Here is a 21,079-nt window from a genome sequence, read left to right on the forward strand (position 1 = left end):
AGAATGGAAAAGCAGGAGAGGAAGTAAACATAACATCCTGATGAGGCTTTTAGGAAATCTACTAATCTACTAATTAGATTACATGGAAGCATGGAAAAGCACCATATTTGGAAATAAATGTCCACTTGTGTGCCATGAGATAAAATAATTGATGTTAAATAAACTGAAGAGCAACCAAGTATTTAGCCTTCCTTTTTGAGTCAAGAAATGGTCACAAAAGGAAGTTCATGAATCAAAGATGTATATATGCATGTGATTTCCATTTCAGCTCTCCCAAATTGCTGTAGAGCAGAGGCTGTCAAACTCCTGGGCCATGGGCCGGATGCGTCACACACTAGCCATGCCCACGCCCGGTTTAGCGAAGGGGGAAAATGTGTCATGTGATGCCACCATGACGCCATCAGTTTGACGCCCCTGCTGTAGAGAGAGTGCATGTGTTTTACGAAATCTAATCAGCCTGCTTCTGAAGTAAGGTATTTGAAATAAAACCCAGTTGTTGTCTTTTTCGCATCATGAACATCATCACATGCTTATTCTTGTCAGTCAATAAAATGTCACTTAGTTTGGGCTTTGCCTTTGCAGATATTCTAATACAGGAATTTTGAAAAAGACATTTTATGGAACTGTTGAAACTGTTAAGCATAGCATTCTGCCATGTTTGATACAGCTTTCTATCAAAGAATCATTAGTTATATTTTGTAAGGAATGTAGCCACTTAATACCATGGAAATTTCTAGGCAATCTGATGAACATGGTAAGAATGTTACACTAGAGGTAATCCTTGACTTAAAACCATTCATTTAGGGATCAATCGAAGTTACAACATCACTGGAAAAAAAAGTGACTTATAACCTATCCTCGCACTTATGCTCATCACAGCATCCCTGTAGCTACATGATCAAGGTGCTTGGCAGTCAATGTATTTATAAGAGTTGCCAAGTCCAGAGGTCCAGTAAGCATCATTTGGATCTTCCCAGTCAGCTTCTGACAAGCAAAGTCAATGAGGGAAGTCAGATTTGATAAATAGCCATTAACAACTATAGTGATTTACTTAACAGTGGCAAAAAAGGTCATAAATTGACTCACTTAACAAGTGTCCCAAAGGTGCTTTTTCAGGAGGCAACTGGACTTAACAAGTGACTCACTTAACAAGCTTCAATTTCCATTGCTTAGCAACCAAAATTCTGATCCCAATTGTGGTCATAAGCCAAGGACTACCTGTATCCAGCCATGAAAAAAGGGTTAATTCAGGATTATTAAATTGCTATTTTATAGGAAGTTTTGTGATCACATTTTCCTGATACAGTAGTAGCCCTTTAGAACCGGGGTCCCCAACCCTTGGACTGTGGACCAGTACTGGGCCGCAGCTTGTTCAGAACCGGGCCACGGAAGCGGCAGGCAAGCACACAAGCACAGCTGCGACCACACTCACCCACCGCTCACATGGAACTATCCCCTTTCTCCCACCACCATCACACGCCGATCTGCCGGAAGGTTAGGGAACACTGCTTTAGAAGGATAAGGACACAAACAGAAATCCTGTAATAGTGGACAGAGACAGGTTTCACATGGGAAGCAGCCTGGGGTGTTTGCAGAATTAACTGTCATGAGGCATGACTAGAGGTTGAGATTATAGTTCCACTTTAAAGTGGCAACCTCTTTACAATAAGTGGCTTTTCTGTGGTACAAGAGTTTTCCATTTCTGAAATCTTGATGGGGAAGAAGTTTAACTATTACTTATCCTCTAATGTTTATTTACCCTTGCGTAAAAGAGCGTATTCAGAGAATGACCGTACTCCCTTTGGCATCATGCCATTCTGTTATTCTATGTAATATTTTGGTCTTGGCGCTACATTGTCACAAAGATAGCTCTGAATGATGCATTTGCTTAGTTTTAAGAATGGAATGGGAATGGGAATAGGAATGGGAATGGGAATAGGAATAGGAATAGGAATAGGACAGAACAGAACCTTGGAGGTCTTCTAATCCAGCCCCCTGCTAAAGCTGGAGAACCTATACCATTTGAGACAAGTGACTGTCTAGTTTCTTCTTAAAAATCTCCAGTGATGGAGCGTCCACGATTTCTGAAGGCAAGCTGTTCCACTGGTTAATTGTCCTCACTCTTAGGAAGACTCACTGTTGGGAAGATTCAAGACTTTCCATGTTGAATAAAAAGTGATGGCATGTTGGAATTAGTTGCACTGCCCTACGTGCACTGATACACCTTCATCAAAAGACTTTAAGGAGGGCCACAAGCTTTGTTGAGCAAATCTACATAAGCTTTTGGTGCTATTTTGACATTGGCTTTCATTATGCAAATAAAGAACTGATTCAGTTTGGGTTTCTGCCCTCATGCATGTGTAACAGTTAAAAAATATTAAATTATCAGTTATAAATTTGTCTCTAAACGAATTGTTCTAAGGTCTGTTGGACAATCTAAGCAGCATTTAGGTGAAAGTATTTCCTTTTTACATGACTTGATGCATGGTAAAGCTTGATTCTACATTCAGATCATATTAAAATAAATTAAAATAAATTCTGTAGTTATATTAGATATCTATACATATATAGATATCAGTAGTCTGCCTTGGTTGCATTTCTGTTCTCATACCTCTAAAATTTCTTTTAGTTCATTTTATTTAACAGTATATCTGACCTTTTAAAGACAGAAATTTGAATAACAAGCAGCTAATTGTTCAATTAAAAATTAACCTAGTAAACAGAATTTAAAAAATGAATGAAAATTGCCTTTTAAGGTTATCTTTTAGTAGGACAGTGTAACTTTGGCTACTGAGCCATAAGCCTAATTTTCCTTCTTTCCCCATCCTCATTCAGAACTTTTAGCCACTCTGAGCCAATGCTGGGCATTCTGATTGGCTCCATTGCAGATTCTTCCTGATCTTAACAAAAAAAACTTTTGCTGCCTTTTGGTGTGTGGTGTCTGCATGATCACTATCTGTGTGTTTGTGTGCATGCATGCCTCTTCCCTTCTAATGTGAATTCTAGCAGCAAGTTTTTGTGTTTTTGTTTTTTTTGTTTGTATCTTTTTGTTAATAAGGTTGACTGCCTTCAACCAGTGGCAAAAGAGGAGCTCCCTCCATCAGCCACCAAATTCCAGTCCATCGGGGTACAGGTAGAGGACGAGTGGCGGTAAGTGGAAGACACAGGGTTTTTTTTTTTAAAGGAAAAAAAAACCATGCAGTTGCAATCTCTCAATTTGTAGCTTAGTTTCTTTTTTCCTATTCCAAATCACCGCTTGGGTAGTGGTGATCCCCAAACCCTTTCTCAACAGCAAGTGCTCTCACCAAAACAAAGAGGCTTAGTCATGTAAGAGAATCATTGGGAGTCTGAACTGAACAATAGAACGGGAGATGTAATTACAGATGCGTGCCAGTTTTTGTTTGGATGCCCTACTGCAGTAAGCAGGCAACCTTATAATTTCGTCTGTCTGCATGTATAGTGTGTGTATTTGTGTGCAGGGAAAGATGGGCAAGGAAATGCAGTTCAGCTGCAGATGCATAAACAAATACATATGGTTGTCTCTGCGTGCTGGGGAATAGAACCAGCCCTCTGTAAGGGCCGCTTTTCCTGACTGTCTCTTGCCCCTCTTTCATTTTATAGCAACAGCCACTCTCACAGCATGTCCAACAAACAGGATACAGATTCTGACTCTCAAGAGCTGAATAATTCTACCTGTAAATCAACTGAAAGAAACCTTGCTGATTGTTCCCCCTGCAACAACTCCAATAACCTTGATGCTAACACGAGGCAAGCAGCCATGCCCTCTGAGAGCAAGAAAACCCTCTCCTATGGAGATAGCAATGACCCAGCCCTGGAACCTTCCTCTCTCCCTCCTCCTGATCCTTGGCTTGAAACATCCACCAACACTCCATCAGAACCAACACAGCCGGGAGCTTGCCGAAGGGATGGGTACTGGTTTCAGAAGCTACTGCAGGCAGAGACGGAAAGGTTGGAAGGGTGGTGTCGACAGATGGACCAAGAGACTAAAGAGAATAATCTCTCTGAAGAAGGTGAGCAAGGATGATAACCTGGCTTTAGTGAGATTTGAAGCTTAAAGTAAGCAAAATCTTTCCATGCCTCGAGCGCAGAGCTAGGCCCAAAAGCAAGTTATTGGAAGGAGGGCTATTTCTTTACGCTAGGGATTGTGCAGGTAAACAGCAGAACTCTGTATATCTTTAATTCCTCCTTTTTTCAGGTTTCAGTTGTGATTAACCATAGTCAATGAAGAAAATAGTTGTTCCAATTGATATGGTGTGCCACTTCTTTGCTTTCACTGATACCATGGAGAGAAATGTTGCATCTTTCTTTCATTTAGAAAGAGACCATGGTGCCAACAGTACTCTATAATTCTGAAGAAAGTTAAATGTACAGGATGGGGAGTTTTCAATAGGAATCTTTTTTTCTGAGATTTTTCAGTGTGGTTAGGAAGAGAGTAGGCCAGGAAGTTCTAAATCTCCTTGTGGCAACAAACCAGTTTCTAAAATATTCATTTGTTATGGAATATAGGCCGTTGGGCTCTATCCACTCATCAGAGTGTTTACAAACCTATGACGATTAGAAGTCCTGGATCACAAACCTATGCTTAGAAAGTTGCATTCTTGAATGTTTACTTTCTGGCCACAAATACTGTGAAAAGGGTTGACTGTGGGGGAAATAGCCTTGGGAGATCAACTTTTTCTGCCTCCCCTGAAGACTTCACTGGCTCTATCAGAAACAAAGCGTCATTCAGCAGTGTGGCTGCCTGCCATTTCTGTACAGGCAATTGATGTTGGCAGTAGAAAGAAAGGCAGTAGAAAGAGCTAACCAAATATGCACTGACAAAAAAAAATCCCAGAAGTCATTTGTAATGGCTTGCCTTTAATGGCTCGGAGTGAAATAGTTATGTTCTTGGACGGAATGGGACTTTTCAGCTCGAACCCTTGACACTGCCTGTTTCTCCACCAGGGTTTCGCCTCCGCATTATTATGCCTCAGCACTTTGGGCCAATGCCCCTCCGTCCCAGTCCCTTCGCCGTGGCCCATTCACTGCAGTACAGTTCGCGTCGTACTTTTGGGCGCATAGAATAATTCAAAGCCAATCGGTGCAGGGGCTTGGGGGCTTTGGGAGTAGAGCAGGGGCTGCAGTTCAGAGGGAGGCTCTGAACTGCAGCGTGGGAGAGGGATCCAGCCACAAAAGACGGGGGGAGAGGGGGGCTGTAGAGGTTCCCAGGGCCTCTTCCTGTGGCTGGCTACAAACTGTCCTGTGCGCCCAAAAGCCCAACGCGAACTGTACTGGGGTGAATGGGCCACGGCGAAGGGACTGGGACGGAGGGGCCGTGGCCCAAAGTGCCGAGGCGTAATAACGCGGAGGCGAAACCCTGGTGGAGAAACAGGCAGCGCCAAGGGTTCGAGCCAAAAAGTCCTAGACCCGTTCTTGGAAGAGTGGGTGGGGAGGAGATAAATATGCCTAAAGGTCAAAAGTGAGTCTTTTTACCTTAAATCTCCTGGCATTTTCTGTTTTTTGAATTATTCATCTCGCTTGACTGCTTTTCTTTCTTTCTATCTATCTATCATATTCAGTCTTAGGCAAAGTCCTCAGTGCAGTGGGCAGTGCACAACTACTAATGTCACAGAAATTCCAGCAATTCCGTGGCCTCTGTGACCAAAACTTGGTGAGTGTGCGAATCTCTGCTATTTGTATCAAACTCGCTCCTCCAGCATGGCATATAGTCTTATAGCCACCCATCTCCACTCTGGGGTGGCTATTTAATTGGATTCAGAGAGAGTGCGGGTAATATTGGTCCACCCCTGGCAATGAATGGAGGCAGAAGGGGGTTCCAGAAGGAACTGGGATTGTTTGTGATGGTCTGTTTCATGGTCCAACTGAGACTTTAGTTACCACTTGGTACAAGAAGGTGGCTGTGAAGTTGAATCCAGTGTATGTCCATGTGACCTTTCCCATGGATCCTGCTACTTTCCATGATTTATGGAACAGTTAAGGAAGGTGAAATGGGAAAAGTGATGTCTAAAGCAGGGGTCTCCAAACTTGGCAACTTTAAGCCTGGTGGACCCCAACTCCCAGAATTCCCCAGCCAGCTTTGCTGGGTGTTGAAGTCCGCCAGGCTTAAAGTTGTCAAGGTTGGAGACCCCTGGTCTAAAGCACCACTGGAGGTCAACAAAGACTGAATTCATCTGAACAGGGGACTTACCTTGTGGCAGACAATATGTCTCTGCTCTTATTGCATCTGTGGATTGCTGCCCAGTGGCCTTGTTCTGGGTGACTTGCACTCTTCTGGGTGGAGAGAACTCAAGAGAATCATCTACAAGAGTGTGCAGAGAAATTTTCAGAGCATCTGTCAGATAAAGTTACTTGAATTCATTCCCAGTTAGCTTTGGTGCAGGTCCTATGGATATGCCTGGGGCAAAAGCCTGCCCTGTTATAGGGAATGGTATAATGGGCTGAGCATGAAGAAGTGGACAGGATCCTTATGACCGTGAGCTCGGCTACTAGCTCATTAGATTCATGCCTCTTCTGATTGGCTAAGACTGCCTGACAGGTGAACATGTGGATTGGTTCTTATGGTGGTGAATTTTTCATTCTAATTAGATGAATGTACCAAGGAAGCGTTGGTTCATCTCAAGAACCTCCCTATTTCAGGGAAGGTTGTTAAAGCAGCAGCTTTAACAAAATTTGGATGAAGCAAATTATCTGGACCCCTTTCAGTCTGTACTCAACATGGGACAGAAATGGCATTGCTTGCATGTTTGAATATTCTATGGCATGAGCAGGATAGGGGGCAAGACCGAGTGGCTTTGGGTCTTAGGGCCTTCTGGATCTGGGACTTTACTATCTTTGGTGCAGATAGGATGGCACTGCATCCAGTGCAAAATCTGGGGGTCCTTCTGGATTTATGATTATTACTTGAGGAGCAGGTGGCAGTTGTGGCTAAGAGGGCTTTTGTGCAACTGGATCATGAGGCTCTGCTCACAGTTACTCATGTCCTGGTCACCTCACAAATGGACTACTGTGATGTGCTCCACATGGGGCTCCCCTTGAAGAGTATCCAGAAGCTTCAGTAGATGCAAAATGTCACAGTGCAGGCAGTTACTATGCCCCTCACACTTCTGCTCTGTGAGCTGCATGGATTACCAGTTTGCCTCTGGGTGCAATTCAAGATGCTGGTTTTGATGTTTCAAGCCATATTTAACATGAGGCTAGGCTAGTTGATGGTCCACCTCTCCCCAATTGCATCCACCCATCGTATCGGAGGCTGCTACATTTTGCATCCACTAACATCTCTGGGTATTCTTCCAGGGGAGCCCCATGTGGAACACATTGCAGTAGTCCATTTGTAAGTCCCATCTGCTAAGGATTCCATCTGATGGAATCTAAGAGGAGAGCCTTTTCCACTGTGACACCCAACCTGTGGAACATCATCCCCCCACCATCAGATGAGAACAATTTTTAAATATATAGTTATTATTGATTGGTGATTATTGATCTATAGGACGTTTATCTTCATGCCAGTGCCAGATGCCAAATGACAAATTTAAGATTGCCTTTGATTCTCCTGAAGACTTGGGGGTAAAAAATTGAAGACAAGTATTGTATTAGTTTCTTTGCCACACCTGGTGCTCTCAATAATTATCCTTGATGGCAAAGAATAGGCCTCAATTCTTGTTCAGAATAGGCTACAATGCAATTGCATATTGCTCTTGAGAAATTTCTTTGCTTGGCGAATGCAGGATCAATCAACCAAAATAGTATTGACAATAAAAGCAGCCTACTCTGTTATGTAGTAAAACATTGATATAAAAGAAATAAAGTTCATGTCACCAAATTGCACGTGCTACTTGCATTCAAATCATGCATAAAATGGACCTGAACTTAGATCTGTTCATTTCTGTTAGAAGAACTTTAAAACTATCTGCAATTCAAATCAAGTTCAATTCATTTTTTTCTAATTCTAAATGAACTGCAACGTTTTGGGAGAACTTCACCTGCCTTATTTGTTCACTGCAGAACCCCAATTCCAATCCTAGGCCCACAGCACAGGACCTTGCTGGGTTTTGGGATCTCTTACAGTTGTCCATTGAAGACATCAGCATGAAATTTGATGAGCTGTACCACCTGAAAGCTAATGGTTGGCAGGTGACGGAGCCATTGGAGAAGAAGGTAAGCATCAAGAATACCGGAGTCAAACTCCTACAGTGTACATTATGTCATTTTTATGGGTTTATATAGAATGTCTCTTGTCCATGTTGAACATCTTAGTGCTTCATCCTAAATGCAAATTAGGAAATTAGGATTAGTTGTCTGGTGAAATTTATTGAAGTATGCACGCTTGATTATGTTCTTCACAGGGGTGAAATGCTCCCGGTTCGGACGGGATCGCCTGATCCGGTAGCGATGATGGCGGGTGGTTCAGAGAACCGGTAGCAAAAATCCCTGCCCACCCCCCTCACCCCCATGCCCAACTGAGCTGTGCGATCATCAGAAGCTTTTTTTTTTACTTTTAAAAGCATTTTTTCTTCGGCCAAAAAGTGTGAAGGCCGAAGGGGTTGTAGAAAAAATGCTTTTAAAAGGATCCCAGCTGAGTTGCCTGATCGTCAGAGCCTTTTAAAAGCATTTTTTACAACCTCTTCAGCCAAAGAGGTTGTAGAAAAAATACTTTTAAAAGTAAAAAAAAAAAAGTTGGCCATGCCCACCCAGTCACATTACCCCCCCCCCAAGCCACAGCCACAGAACCAGTAGTAACAAATTTTACATTTCACCACTGGTTCTTCGTGTAATTAATTTTAATTTAAAAGATTACAGGTTGTCCTCAATTTACAACCATTCATTTTATTGACTAGTTGAAATTACAACAGCACTGAAAAAAGTGACTGTTTTTCAGACTTAAAACCATGCAGCATCTCCATGGGCCCCTGATCAAAATTCAGACATTTGGCAACTGCATCTGTTTGGGACAGTTGCAGTGAGGTCATGTGATCACTTTTGTGATCTTTTCACAAACAAAAGTTAATAGGGAAGGCAGATTCACTTAACCACCATGTTACTTAACAACTGCATTGTTTCACTTAACAACAGTGGCAAGAAAGGTTTGAAACTGAGCAAAATGGAAATATGGGACTCAGTTGTGGTCATATTTCAAGGACTACCTGTACTGCCATGCTTCCAGATATCCTGTACAAATCTGTATATAATATGATATTTTACATAAATAATAAATAAATAAATAAATAATAAATACAACTTGTTAAAATTATTGTATATTTAAAAGGGTAAAGGTAAAGGTTCCCCTCGCACATATGTGCTAGTCATTCCCGACTCTAGGGGGTGGTGCTCATCTCCGTTTCAAAGCCGAAGAGCCAGCGCTGTCCGAAGACGTCTCCGTGGTCATGTGGCCGGCATGACTAAACGCCAAAGACGCACAGAACGCTGTTACCTTCCCACCAAAGGTGGTCCCTATTTTTCTACTTGCATTTTTTACATGCTTTCAAACTGCTAGGTTGGCAGAAGCTGGGACAAGTAATGGGAGCTCACCCCATTACGTGGGACTAAGGATTCGAACCGCTGAACTGCCGACCTTTCGATCAACAAGCTTAGTGTCTTAGCCACTGAGCCACCGTGTTCCTAAGGTCTCAGTCAGACCATGAAACAGACCATCACAAACAAATTTAAAAGGTTATAGGAGTAAAAAACCCCAGTTGTTCCTGAGAAAATAGAATATGGGGCAAACATCTCTATAATGGCACTTCCATAAATAGGGCACCACTTCCTTTGCTTTACATTGGATAGAGAAAGAGTCTTTCCAAAGATGACCTCAGAACCCCGACAGCAGGGGTGAAATTCAGCCGGTTATATCCGGCTCAGGCGAACTGGTAGCAGCAGCTGCAGGAGGCTCTGCCCACCTGTGCGGATGTCATAATGTCCCCTTTTTGTGACGATTTTCAGCCTCTGCGCATGTGCAGAAGGCTTTGCGCATGCTCATTTGCGAACCGGTAGTGAAGGTAAGTGAATTTCACCCCTGTTGGACAGGTTGATTCAGGAGCAAAAATAGGCATTTGATTTTAATTAGTGTAGAACTTAATGGAAATCTATATACCTTCAAATCAAACTTGACTGCAGTTGACCATGGATATATCCATGGGGTTTTTGGCAACAGTGCAAAAGTATAATCAACTCTCAACTCAGCCTACATATTTAGTATTTCCTGGAGATCTCCTACCTAAATACTAATTATATCTGATCCTATTTAGGTTTTCATACCAACACAGTTAAAATTGTGCATTGTCTGGAAAGCTTGTGAAGTTCTTTCAATAGCCAGCAATAATTGTTCAAAATAACTTACTGCACCACTGTCTTTTAACATGTTTGTTGTTGTCTACAAAAGCAGCCACACATGTTAACTTCAAGTTTAGGAATCCTTCCCCCACGTTATTTTGAAATATACTTTTCCCAAATATAACCCGCCTGTTATATTTGAAATTGACAAGTTTTCTATACAGCACTTTAAAGAAATTGATAACTTTATTTAGTTATTTTGATTATTCACAATGTTTAACATGAAATGTGAAGTACTTCAATTATTCCTTCAACATTACCTTATTAATGTATCCGAAAAGGTGTAAAGAGTTCTGATAGTTTGCAAAACTTGGAGCGACTGTGGTTTAATTACTCTGCTCGTATTCATGTTGCATATTGTAAATAGTTTCCTGAGTGTACATCTCTTCCATCTGATTTAATTCAAATTGTCAAATCAAACTGGTAGTTTGTTTAGGAAAATTGATTCAGTTTGATATATGAACACAGGGTCATAATCACTACCTTGATATTTTTTTCACTCCCGCTGTGGATACTCTTGATTGCAATTTTAAATCTAGCAAAGAGCAAAGAAAGTTAAAGGTACAGATGTGCAAAGCTCTCCATTTTGGGGACAGAATATTCCAGAGAAGTTTTGAACATTCTATTCCCATCCAGGCTGCCCAGAACCCTTCTGTTGGGGATCTGGTGATTTTCACAAATAACCTTTCTGACTTAGAAGCAACTCAAGGTGTCCTGGGAGTGGTTCAGTCCAAAATAAAGTTTTCTTCTGTCCAGAAGCCATGCCCCCAAACCATGGCATTTTGCAATGCTTTTGATATGGAGAAGTTACTTCTAAAAACTGTTGATTCTTTGTTCCTAAGTCTATATATCTGTAGTGAAAGATAATGCAGCATTTGAACAATCCATGCTTCCTTGTCAAGGTTAGGGTTAGGGTAAGATTCTCTTTGAATCTTATTTTGGTCCTGTCCATTATTGTGTCTCTATGTTACTGGATTAAATTTAACTCTGATGCTTGTAAATGATGTTATATACCAGAGGTGTCAAACTCGCGGCCCGCAGGCCAGGTGCGTCATGTGCTGGCTCCACCCCCGCCCAGTTTAGCAAAGGGGGAAAAAGTCCCGATATGTCATGTGATGCCGCCGTGACGACCTGAATTTGATACCCCCGTTATATACTGATTCTGTCATTTTGAATAATGTAACTGGAGTTTTAAGGTAGTTATTTTATTTCAAATTTGGTTCAATACAGCCTGAATTTTATTGCCTTAAATTAATTTAATAGTGATGGTGTTTTGACAAATTTGTTCTATTTTTGCCTTAAAAAAATATTTCTCACCTTATAATCATTGAAAGCAATTTTAGATTAAAATCTAGTCACGCAAAGTGGATTTAAATTATGGGGGAAGTAAAACTTAGCTTTTTTAAGTAATAGTTTGCATTCCTTAGTTTACATTTGGTATATGAAAACTCACCAAAGGTAAGGGAAAAGAAATACAGGCAATCTTCAACTTAAACCATTTGTTTAGCAATCATTTAAAGTTACAACGATACTGTGAAAAACGACTTCTGACCAGTCCTCATGCTTAAGACCATCGTAGCTTCCCCAGGGTCATGTGATCAAAATTTGGTACTTAGCAACTGAAATGTATTTATAACAGTTGCAGTATTGGGAGAGGGGGTGTCATGTGATCACTATTTGTAGCCTTCCCAGCTGGCTTCTTCTGACAAGCAAAGTCAATGGGAAAAGCCAGATTTGCTTAATGACCATGTGATTTTCTTAACAACTGCAGTGGTTCACTTAACAACTGTGACCAAAAAAAAATCATAAATCAGGTGCAAATTTACTTAACAACCACCTTGCTTAGCAATTGCTAAGCAGTGCAAATTGCTTAGCAGTGGAAATTCTGTTCCCAATTGTGGTCATAAGTCGAGAGCTACCTCTAAAATAAAGGAGTCAGGAATGGAATTTTTGATAGAGTACATAGATGTACTACCGTATTTCTCCTAAAATAAGACCCTGTCTTATATTTTTTTGAACCCTGAAATAAGCGCTTTTTGCCATGAGTTCAAAAGCCTGATTGGGCTTATTATCAGGGGATGTCTTATTTTGGGGGAAACAGGGTAGCAACTGCATTTAATTTTAAAAAATCCACTTCTGCCTGTGCTGTGTAATATTAGAGTTACAGATTCTGGTTTTCTACATTTTTGCTATTATTCTCCCTAAAGGAAGAAAAGAAACCACCCCCTCCTGTTCCAAAGAAGCCAGCTAAACCGAAATCTCAGCTAAACCGGGATAAGGCATCCGACTCGGTGGACAAGCAGCGCCAGGAAGCTCGCAAACGCCTCATGGCAGCCAAGCGTGCTGCCTCCGTTCGACAAAACTCTGCCACTGAGAGTGCGGACAGCATTGAAATCTACGTTCCTGAGGCACAGACCCGTCTTTGAGCAAAGGGAAGAGGAAGAAAACACTTTTTTTTTTCACACCACTAAAAGAGGAAAAGGAAAAAAAAAATGGGTTCACTAAAACAGTAGTGTGATTTCTTTGATCTAGAGACACCAGAGCCAACCCTGCCAAGGGCTCCCAATTAGACCTCTCCTGGTTCTGTGCTTTGGTTTTTCTCCTTCCCATCTTTCACGCTGGCTGTGGTGTGGCTGAACAAACTTTTGGAAACACAGTCCTTTACACTTGGAACTGCAACCTTTTTACTTGTCAATCTGAGGAGAATTATTAGCTTGTTTACATGAAATGGACTAAATTGAAACAAACAAACTCCCCCCCTGCCCGCCTTCAGCACTTGCCATGCTGTGCTTCCCCCCACCCCAAATCCTTTGGCTATTTGTTCTGTCTTCTACCCCCCGAGAATCTCTTTCTCTCCACCCTCACTGTTTTTCTTGTATTTTATAGCTGTTCTCCTCTTTGCCATCCTTTTCTCTGCATGGCATCATTTACTGTATTAGAAGTAAACTCTTCTACAGTGCTGCAGAAGAAAACACCGTTCAGCGTGTACTCTTGCACTCTGCTAGTCAGCAGTCTTCAGTTTTCTTACCTATTATTTCCTTTATAGATGGGATGGGAGTGGGTGACCAGGGCTGGGTTGGGTTGGGGGAGGCAGTAAGGCTTTAGGGTTAATATATCTTGTAGTCCAATGATGTAAACAGAGGGCACATTCTGTGAAATATAACAGTGTGTTTTGTTGTAATAGCCTGGAAGCAAAAAAAAAAAAAAAATAGTGCAATAAGAGAAGTGTTTTGTCTGCACACTCCCATGAATAGTGCTGCAAAAGGAGGATTTTCCATCCAGGGCACCTGAAAGAAACACAAGCAAGGTGGATTCACATGTTGCCGCACACACTTTTCTTTTTTTTCCTGCACTCTCTTCCCTTTTGCAATTTTTTGTATGTGATTTTGTGTGCAAGGATCAATGTATAAGAAACCAGCTGCTATACAAAGGGTAGGGGAAAACTGTTTCAAAGTTGTACTTAATACGTTCTATGGTGAAAGACAATGGTTTTTGTACTGAAAAAAAAATGAGGTAGATATTGGATGGTTGGCAAGTTGCCTGCCTGTATGTATGTGTACATATGCACATAATACACTTAGTAGGCTAAGTAAATTTAATACATACCAATGCATACATAGCTAATCACACATGTACACATTCAGATGGTGTCTTTAAAAAAGCACCTCCAAGAGGATGGGTGTATGTATAGCATATATTTTTACATGTACTATAGCTAGATGTGTGTAAAAGTGTGTGCAAAAATATATACCCTGCATATTCTCTCAGCTATTCTGGCCCCTTCTGTCTCATATTTTTGGAGGAACTATCATGAAATTTCATTTGACTTTCCTCTTTCCCTCTGCACACCTATTTTGAACTAATCAATGAAGCCAGGAATCAAACAGCCAAATCTAAGTTTCTCCTCTGCCCTCCACACCACCCTGTTTTCCACTTCTACACTTCTCAGAAAGCTGTGCACTGTATTTGGGGAGACTTGAGAAAAGGTATTCGATGAATAGCCTGAGGTGACCAGAACCCAAAAGAATTTTTTTACTGGTACATTAATGAAAATCATGTCAGTGAATGCTGTATATGGTGTCTATGCATAGGGAGTGTTAGATTCTTACCTGCCCACTTAATGTATAATTTTGTAATCTGTGAAAGCTTGACCATATAGAGTATGGCTTCAAAAGAGACTTGATTTATTCGATTTTCCTCTCCCTCTCCAATAACTTTACTTTGATGCTGGAGGGTGCTTGATCAACTTTTGAAACTAGTGGCTGACTTTCACAGTTCTTCCTATTAAAATTTGAAACGCTTGGAATGTGACTTTTTTTACTTGCATTTCCAAAAGCAGCAATGTCAGTAATTAGGGCAGGTGTTTGATGAATTCCGTTTCATGGTATATGTTTCCGCGTGCAGTTTGTCAGTGGGATTAAATCTTAAATGTATGTAATTCAGCAAAACAGGTCTCCCAGTTTTAGAGAAGTGTTTGCTTCCACAATTACACAATTACCTTGAAAAAAGATAGACATGCTTTTCTCTGGTATATGTACTTACATGCTATATACACAGAATATATTTGTCCATTTTACATCTTAGGCATATTTATAAAGGGGCATTTTTAGCTGATGTGCACCCCTGTGTGAATTGGCATCGTTAGTTTGTTGCAATAAAAATAGTAAAGATCAAGGGTTCTGAAACAGTCCTGAAAAACACTTGGGGTCCTGAACACAAGGACTTGTCTTCAGCATGCCTCCAGCATTGCTAACCACACTTGGGAGGTAATTATGGGCTTTGATGGAAAAAAGATCAAAGCAAGAGCAGTCAGCTGGTTTTCAAAACAAGAAAGTCAGCAGCTTTGCTTCAAACTCACAGCACTGATCTTTCTCCCCCAATGTTTTCTTTTAAAGGCCTACTTGATAGTAACTACTTTTGGATCCTCAAAAGAGCACTGAAAATAGTTTCCATAGGTGGCACTTGCATGAAATGACACATTTGCTGAAGTATACATACTTCAGGAATTGAAATATTGTGGTCACCTTTGCTTCTGTATCCTCCAATTGTACCATAGGATTCTTCACAAAACTTAACTTATTCTATCTACAAACCCATACTAGCGATAAAGTAGCCTCTCTCTGATCCAAATCTTGCGTCTGGGGATGACATAGCTTCTTTTCAAAACATATGTAAAGCAGTGTTTCTTAACCCTGACAATTTTAACATGGATTTTAACTCCCAGAATACTCTACCCAAAATTCTGGAGTTGAACTCCACACATCTTGGAGTTCCTAAGAGTGAGAAAGACATTTTATTTGTGCCTTTCTGGGCCCTGAATGTTTTGGGATGACTTAAATGGAATTGGAAAACTGCATTCATATAATGGAAATACATCCAATATCTACTCTTGATAGCATTCACTGGATCTTGTTCTGATCCCTTAAAATCTAATAATGTAATTCAGCCTATAAACAGACTGAATTTATAAAATGGGCCAAATCTGACTTCTCTTATGTGATTCAAGGAAATACCCAATAGATTTAAACCTAGTGGTAGAGCTACAAATGCTTAGGTGAATTAATTTCTTAATAGCAATAATTCTGTGAAATGAGCAGGATGCCTTATGCTTGTTTCCCTGCTTCTTACATTTCAGTTTTGCTATCCAGCTTCGTTTGTTTTCAACAGAGAATGTAAACAGAGCGGGGGTTTAAATTGCTCTGAAAAATCCATTTGGTGGAACTGTGCTCCATATATGCTTGCCTAGTTGTATTTACCCAATTGTGTGATTTGAAAAGCAATGTACCTACTACTTTGATGACCTGTTTCCTCCCAGCCATGAATAATGGTAATATGTCCCCCTAAGTGATATTTCTTAGTTTTATGGCAGGAAAAAAAAAAAAAGAAGGGACAGGATTGCTTAGGACTGTGATTGATATTGATGATGGGCTTGGATGTTTTTTTTAGGAAAAAAGAAATTAAAGCCTTGTATCAGACCCATGGCCCAAGAGTTTGTAATGTGAGTTTTGCTGCCATTATAAAAAAAAATATAGTAAAACAAAAGGATCTATTTGATGCTCTTATGCCTGTCTTCTTGTAATCTCTGATCCACTTTCTAGAGCTAACAAACGGATGTAAAAGGAAAAATGGGTGAGATTAGGGAAAGTGTATTTGAAAACACCCAAGACATTTAATTTAGACTATTTTTGTCATTTCTTAGTGACCAAATTCATCTTTAATAAATGAGCAAAAGCATTGCAAGAGTATTTTTCCAAATCCATGTTTGTTTATTGCCTGATGGTCTAGCAATAGTGGTTTTCCCCAACTTTTAACATTCAGCCACAAAATTAGATAATTTCCCAATCCAAAAAATCAAATTCTGTTTATATTCCTTTATTTTCCTTTGAGATCATTTAGCAGCTGAATGTTAACAAATAAGTCATTTGGTTAATAGATCTATATCTTGACCATTTGATCTCTGCTGTTAACTTTCCTGAATAAATATTCAAAGTATGGATTGATACTAAATAGTGTTCTTACAAGAATTAGTACTGAAACAGTACTAAGCAATTAAATGGAAGAATTGTATTTTCTCTCAGCCCTTAATATAAAATTGTATGGTACCGATGATCCAGCATAGTGCTGAGTGACTTATTCCATCTCTTTCTATTTTCATGCTTCTTCTGAACTAGAATAGCAAATATCTTAGATCTGGGGATATATGAGCAACATTCTCTTATCAGGTTAAACTTGAATTACTAGCTCTGTTCTTTATTCTTTTTTCATTGAGCTAATTTAGGCAATTGTCTTTTCTTGCTCACCAAATTTTGCATGATATTGTACAAATGAAATGTGCTCTTTATATATTGGCTTTTTAAATTACAGTGAAAGATTTTAAAATTATAGTGTTGCACACTGGTACAAAGGATAAAAAATATATAAATTAAATTAGGGAAGAAAAGCCCCCCCCCCAAATCTTACTGAAATACAACTCCCATCCCATGTAGAATTCAACATCTAACTTTCTACTTATGCTGTATCTACACTACTAACAGTAGTGTCCTTTATTGATGTTCTTTCCAAAAGAAGCAAAAAATTATGTACACAATGGAAATTACTTATTGTCCTATTGATTACTAGACCTGTCTATTTCCACATTTAGATTTCTGTTTTAAGCTGTATAAAATAATTATAGTCTACTATGCAAGAATAGTCCCATGGCCAACTCTTAATTCCATAATTAGTGAGAAGTTGCATGAGAGGTTAATACTCTCATAGGCCCCGGAGTCTCCAAAAAATGCATAAGAATGGGGGTGTCCTTTCACATTTTTGGGAGGCTCCGGAGGCTGTGGAAGAGCATTCAAAGCTGCTTCATGATCTACGACCTCGTGTGTCCTGAAGCAGCCTTAAAACTGCTGCAAGGGTCTGTAAACAAACCACCTGAAAGTAAGCGGTGCACAACAGATTCATTTACCAAGGCTTGCATGCAAGGCAGCCTTTTTGAGTAGCAGCTGTGTTGCTAGTTGCAGTGATGCTAAGCAGCAGAAGTTGAGCCCTATACCTCAAGTCCAGCCTCAGCACTGCCACCGAATGCTGCTGTTCAGGATGGCCTAGACCTGTGGTGGCAAACCTATGGAACACGTGCCACAGGTGGCACGCGGAGCCATATCTGTGGGCACATGAGCGTTGCCCTAGCTCGGCTCCAGTGCTCGTGTGTGCACCAGACAACTGATTTTTGGGCCTTCCAGGCCCACTGTAACTCAGGAAATGTGCCGTTTCTGGAATCCGGGGGAGGTGGGAAAGGCTGTTTTCACCCTCCCCAGGCTCCAAGAAAGGCTCTGGAGCCTGGGGAAGGCACAAAATGAACCTACCAGGCCCACCGGTAACCTTTTTGCCATTGTGTGCCAAAAGCAGGGGGAGTACAGGGGGCATTGAATTATAAGTGTGGGCATGCACCCCACACACCCCCGGCGTAACTCCCACTTTTGGCATGCAACAGCAAAAAGGTTAGCCATCACTTGCCTAGACTGATGGGAAGGCAGATGAATTGTTTTGTTTGGGAAGGGAAATAATAAGCCATAGTCAAGTGTTTTAATTTTTGACATCCTGAGCCCAAAAGGCTTGCCATTACTGCAGCAGGCCAAACTGAATCTTCATAGGGACAGACAAATGTCAAATATTTTGTTGTCCAACTGCAGTTTTCTTCTTTTGGACAGTTTTTTGTGGAAGTACGGGATTAATTTTGACTTTTTAGGGCTTCTGAAATTAATAAGGAATGAGCTTATTTTAAAAAAAAACTCTAGTGTGGTAAAATGATAAGCGTGAACATGCACTGATTGCAAACAAGAGTGGCCAGTGTGAAGTTACAATCATTGTGAGGTTGTAATTGAAGTGCTGGCCTGGCATTGGAGAATTCAGCCTCAGACACAGAAATTCACTGGATGCCTTTGGGCCAGTCACACTCAGCCTAAGTTAACTCATAGTAGTTGTTATGGGAAAAAAGGAAGTACTATGTTAGTCTTGAAGGAAAATAAGGGCTATAAGTCAATAGAAATAGCACTTTGACTTCAATATCCTCCACAGTGCTTTACAGCACTCTATAAATGGTTTACAAATATCAACATATTGTTCCAACAATCTGGGGCCTCACTTCACTGATTTCATAAGGATAGAAATCTGAGTCAACTGAGTCTGTCAGGATCGAACTCCTGGCAGTGGGCAGAGTCAGCCTGCAATACTGCATTCTAATCACTGCGCCATCACGGCTCTTAAAACAAGGTGGATTGAATTGTAAAACAAAGATGTGAACAGTAAAAAAGGTAAGGGGGTAACTAAGAAAGTTATGGTTGGATCGAGTAGAGGAGAAATACAAAAAATTGTGAAGAGGTGTATAGGTATGGTTCTGGAACAATAGGTTTTCAGAATAGAAAGGTATTGAGTAGCACAAATGGTTTTGGTACAAACTAGATTTAAGATTCTTTTTTTTTTTTCTCTTCTCTGTCCTGTCTCATTTATTTTTGCTTTTCTTTTGCATGTTTACTCTGAAAACAAATGGCATGAAAGTTGACTGTAAGCATGTTGTGGGTGGCTAAAAGACAGGCTGAAGGACAGTGAATATTTAATTAAATCCTTCCATTTAAAAACAGAGTCAGTGGTGAAATCCAATTTTTTTTAACTACCGGTTCTGTGGGCGTGGCTTGGTGGGCATGATGTGGCTTAGCGTGCGTGGCAGGGGAAGGATACTGCAAAATCTCCATTCCCATCCCACTACAGGGGAAGGATACCTCAAAACCCCCATTCCCTCCCCACTCCTGGGGGAAGGATATTGCAAAATCTCCATTCCCACCCCACTCTGGGGCCAGCCAGAGGTGGTATTTGCTGGTTCTCCAAACTCGTCAAAATTTCCGCTACCGGTTCTCCAGAACCTGTCAAAACCTGCTGGATTTCACCCCTGCATTCAGTCCTAGTCTGCAAGAAAGTTTGGGTCATTTGCCCGGCTCTCTCTGCCCCTCCCACTCTCCTAAAGTTACTTTAACAAATTTTTCAGGTATAATTAAAATGTCACCAGGACAAGGCTCAAATAACATCCAGCAGGCTGGATCCAACATTTGGCAGGATTGGCAAAGCTGAACAAAAACCTGGATTGTTCATTTTAACACTTTAGTAAGGCTTCTTTCTACAGATGCCTCATTTGAATCAATCCTTGCAAATGGATTTCTTTCCAAAATGAGTCAGGCTGCGTTTGTCAGCCTGAGTCAGACCCACAGCTCATTAGCCAGCCTCATTATGATCAGAAATAGGTTGTGATGTAGGCTTTTTTGCTGGTATCAGCGAGAGGGTGGTGGTGCCTGGTTTAGAGCTCTTTCACAATAATTTCTGCATATTTTCACCATACCATTTCCCCAAAAATAAGAGCCTGTTATATTTTTTTGAACCCTGAAATAAGCGCTTGGCCTTATTGCCATGCACTCAAAAGCCCAATTGGGCTTATTATCAGGGGATGTCTTATTTTGGGGGAAACAGGGTATATCATCAAATCAATCAGAGGTGGAAAACCAAAGCAAGTATAGCAATTATCTTGGAGCGGTCCTAACTGATGTAACAGATAGAAACAGGTACTGATCTAGAAGTAGACGGGCTGCTGGCTTAGACCTAGAATGCCAAGACTTCAGTAAAAAAATCTTTTGTTCCTTTGGACAATAAACAATAGATTTAATCTGTAACTTGAACAGGCTCAAGAAGGGCTGTGCTACCTTTTCTCATAGATTAAATAGTTATCCCATCTATATTCTGTACAATGAATTAGTAAAGTAGTCACACTGTTAGTGGCGAGAAAAGTAAGTTCTTCTTTTGTGATTGTTTTTGTACACAGAATGTTATCCAGCATTAAAACCCTTCCTGTCTCCAATCATGATAGTAAATCATTTTCTGGGAAATGCTTCCTGATAAATACTGATTACCATGATCTTAATGCTAAATGGTAGGTACAAAGCGCATTCGTATGTGCAAACAGTGTAAATACAATTAATTGCAATGCAGCATAAACATCGCAAATTGATCAAACTCAACTGGAGTGCTCATTAAGATGAAATGAATATAATCAACAGAAGGCAATAAAAGAGGTTTATATTGAGAGTCTTTCCTCATGGAGCTAAATTATACTTGCCTCTTGTGTGCTAATGTTCAAAGGCTTTAGAGAATTTTTTCAATGACTGATTTTAGTCTCTTATAAATAAATGAACCAAAACACAGT

General features: G+C 40.5%; 1 protein-coding gene across 17 annotated transcripts in view; it reads left to right on the forward strand.

Moving 5' to 3' along the window:
- The window catches only part of DLGAP4 (DLG associated protein 4), a 400,912-nt gene extending 388,058 nt beyond the window's left edge, over positions 1 to 12,854 (forward strand). For 15 of the 17 annotated variants that reach the window (XM_034413994.3, XM_034413996.3, XM_034413997.3 and 12 more), the window contains 5 exons: positions 3,059 to 3,150; positions 3,622 to 4,031; positions 5,580 to 5,671; positions 8,023 to 8,175; positions 12,555 to 12,854. In XM_034413994.3, the coding sequence (XP_034269885.1) occupies positions 3,059 to 3,150; positions 3,622 to 4,031; positions 5,580 to 5,671; positions 8,023 to 8,175; positions 12,555 to 12,773 (966 nt within the window). In that variant the 3' untranslated portion in view covers positions 12,774 to 12,854. The remainder of the gene's footprint in view (positions 1 to 3,058; positions 3,151 to 3,621; positions 4,032 to 5,579; positions 5,672 to 8,022; positions 8,176 to 12,554) is intronic. The other 2 variants (XM_034414002.3, XM_087889213.1) reach the window with 1 other exon arrangement.
- Positions 12,855 to 21,079: the final 8,225 nt, after the last annotated feature.

The sequence above is a fragment of the Pantherophis guttatus genome, chromosome 3 (genome assembly GCF_059756535.1).
Source record: "Pantherophis guttatus breed Tessera chromosome 3, ASM5975653v1, whole genome shotgun sequence".
NCBI classification, from domain to species: domain Eukaryota; kingdom Metazoa; phylum Chordata; class Lepidosauria; order Squamata; family Colubridae; genus Pantherophis; species Pantherophis guttatus.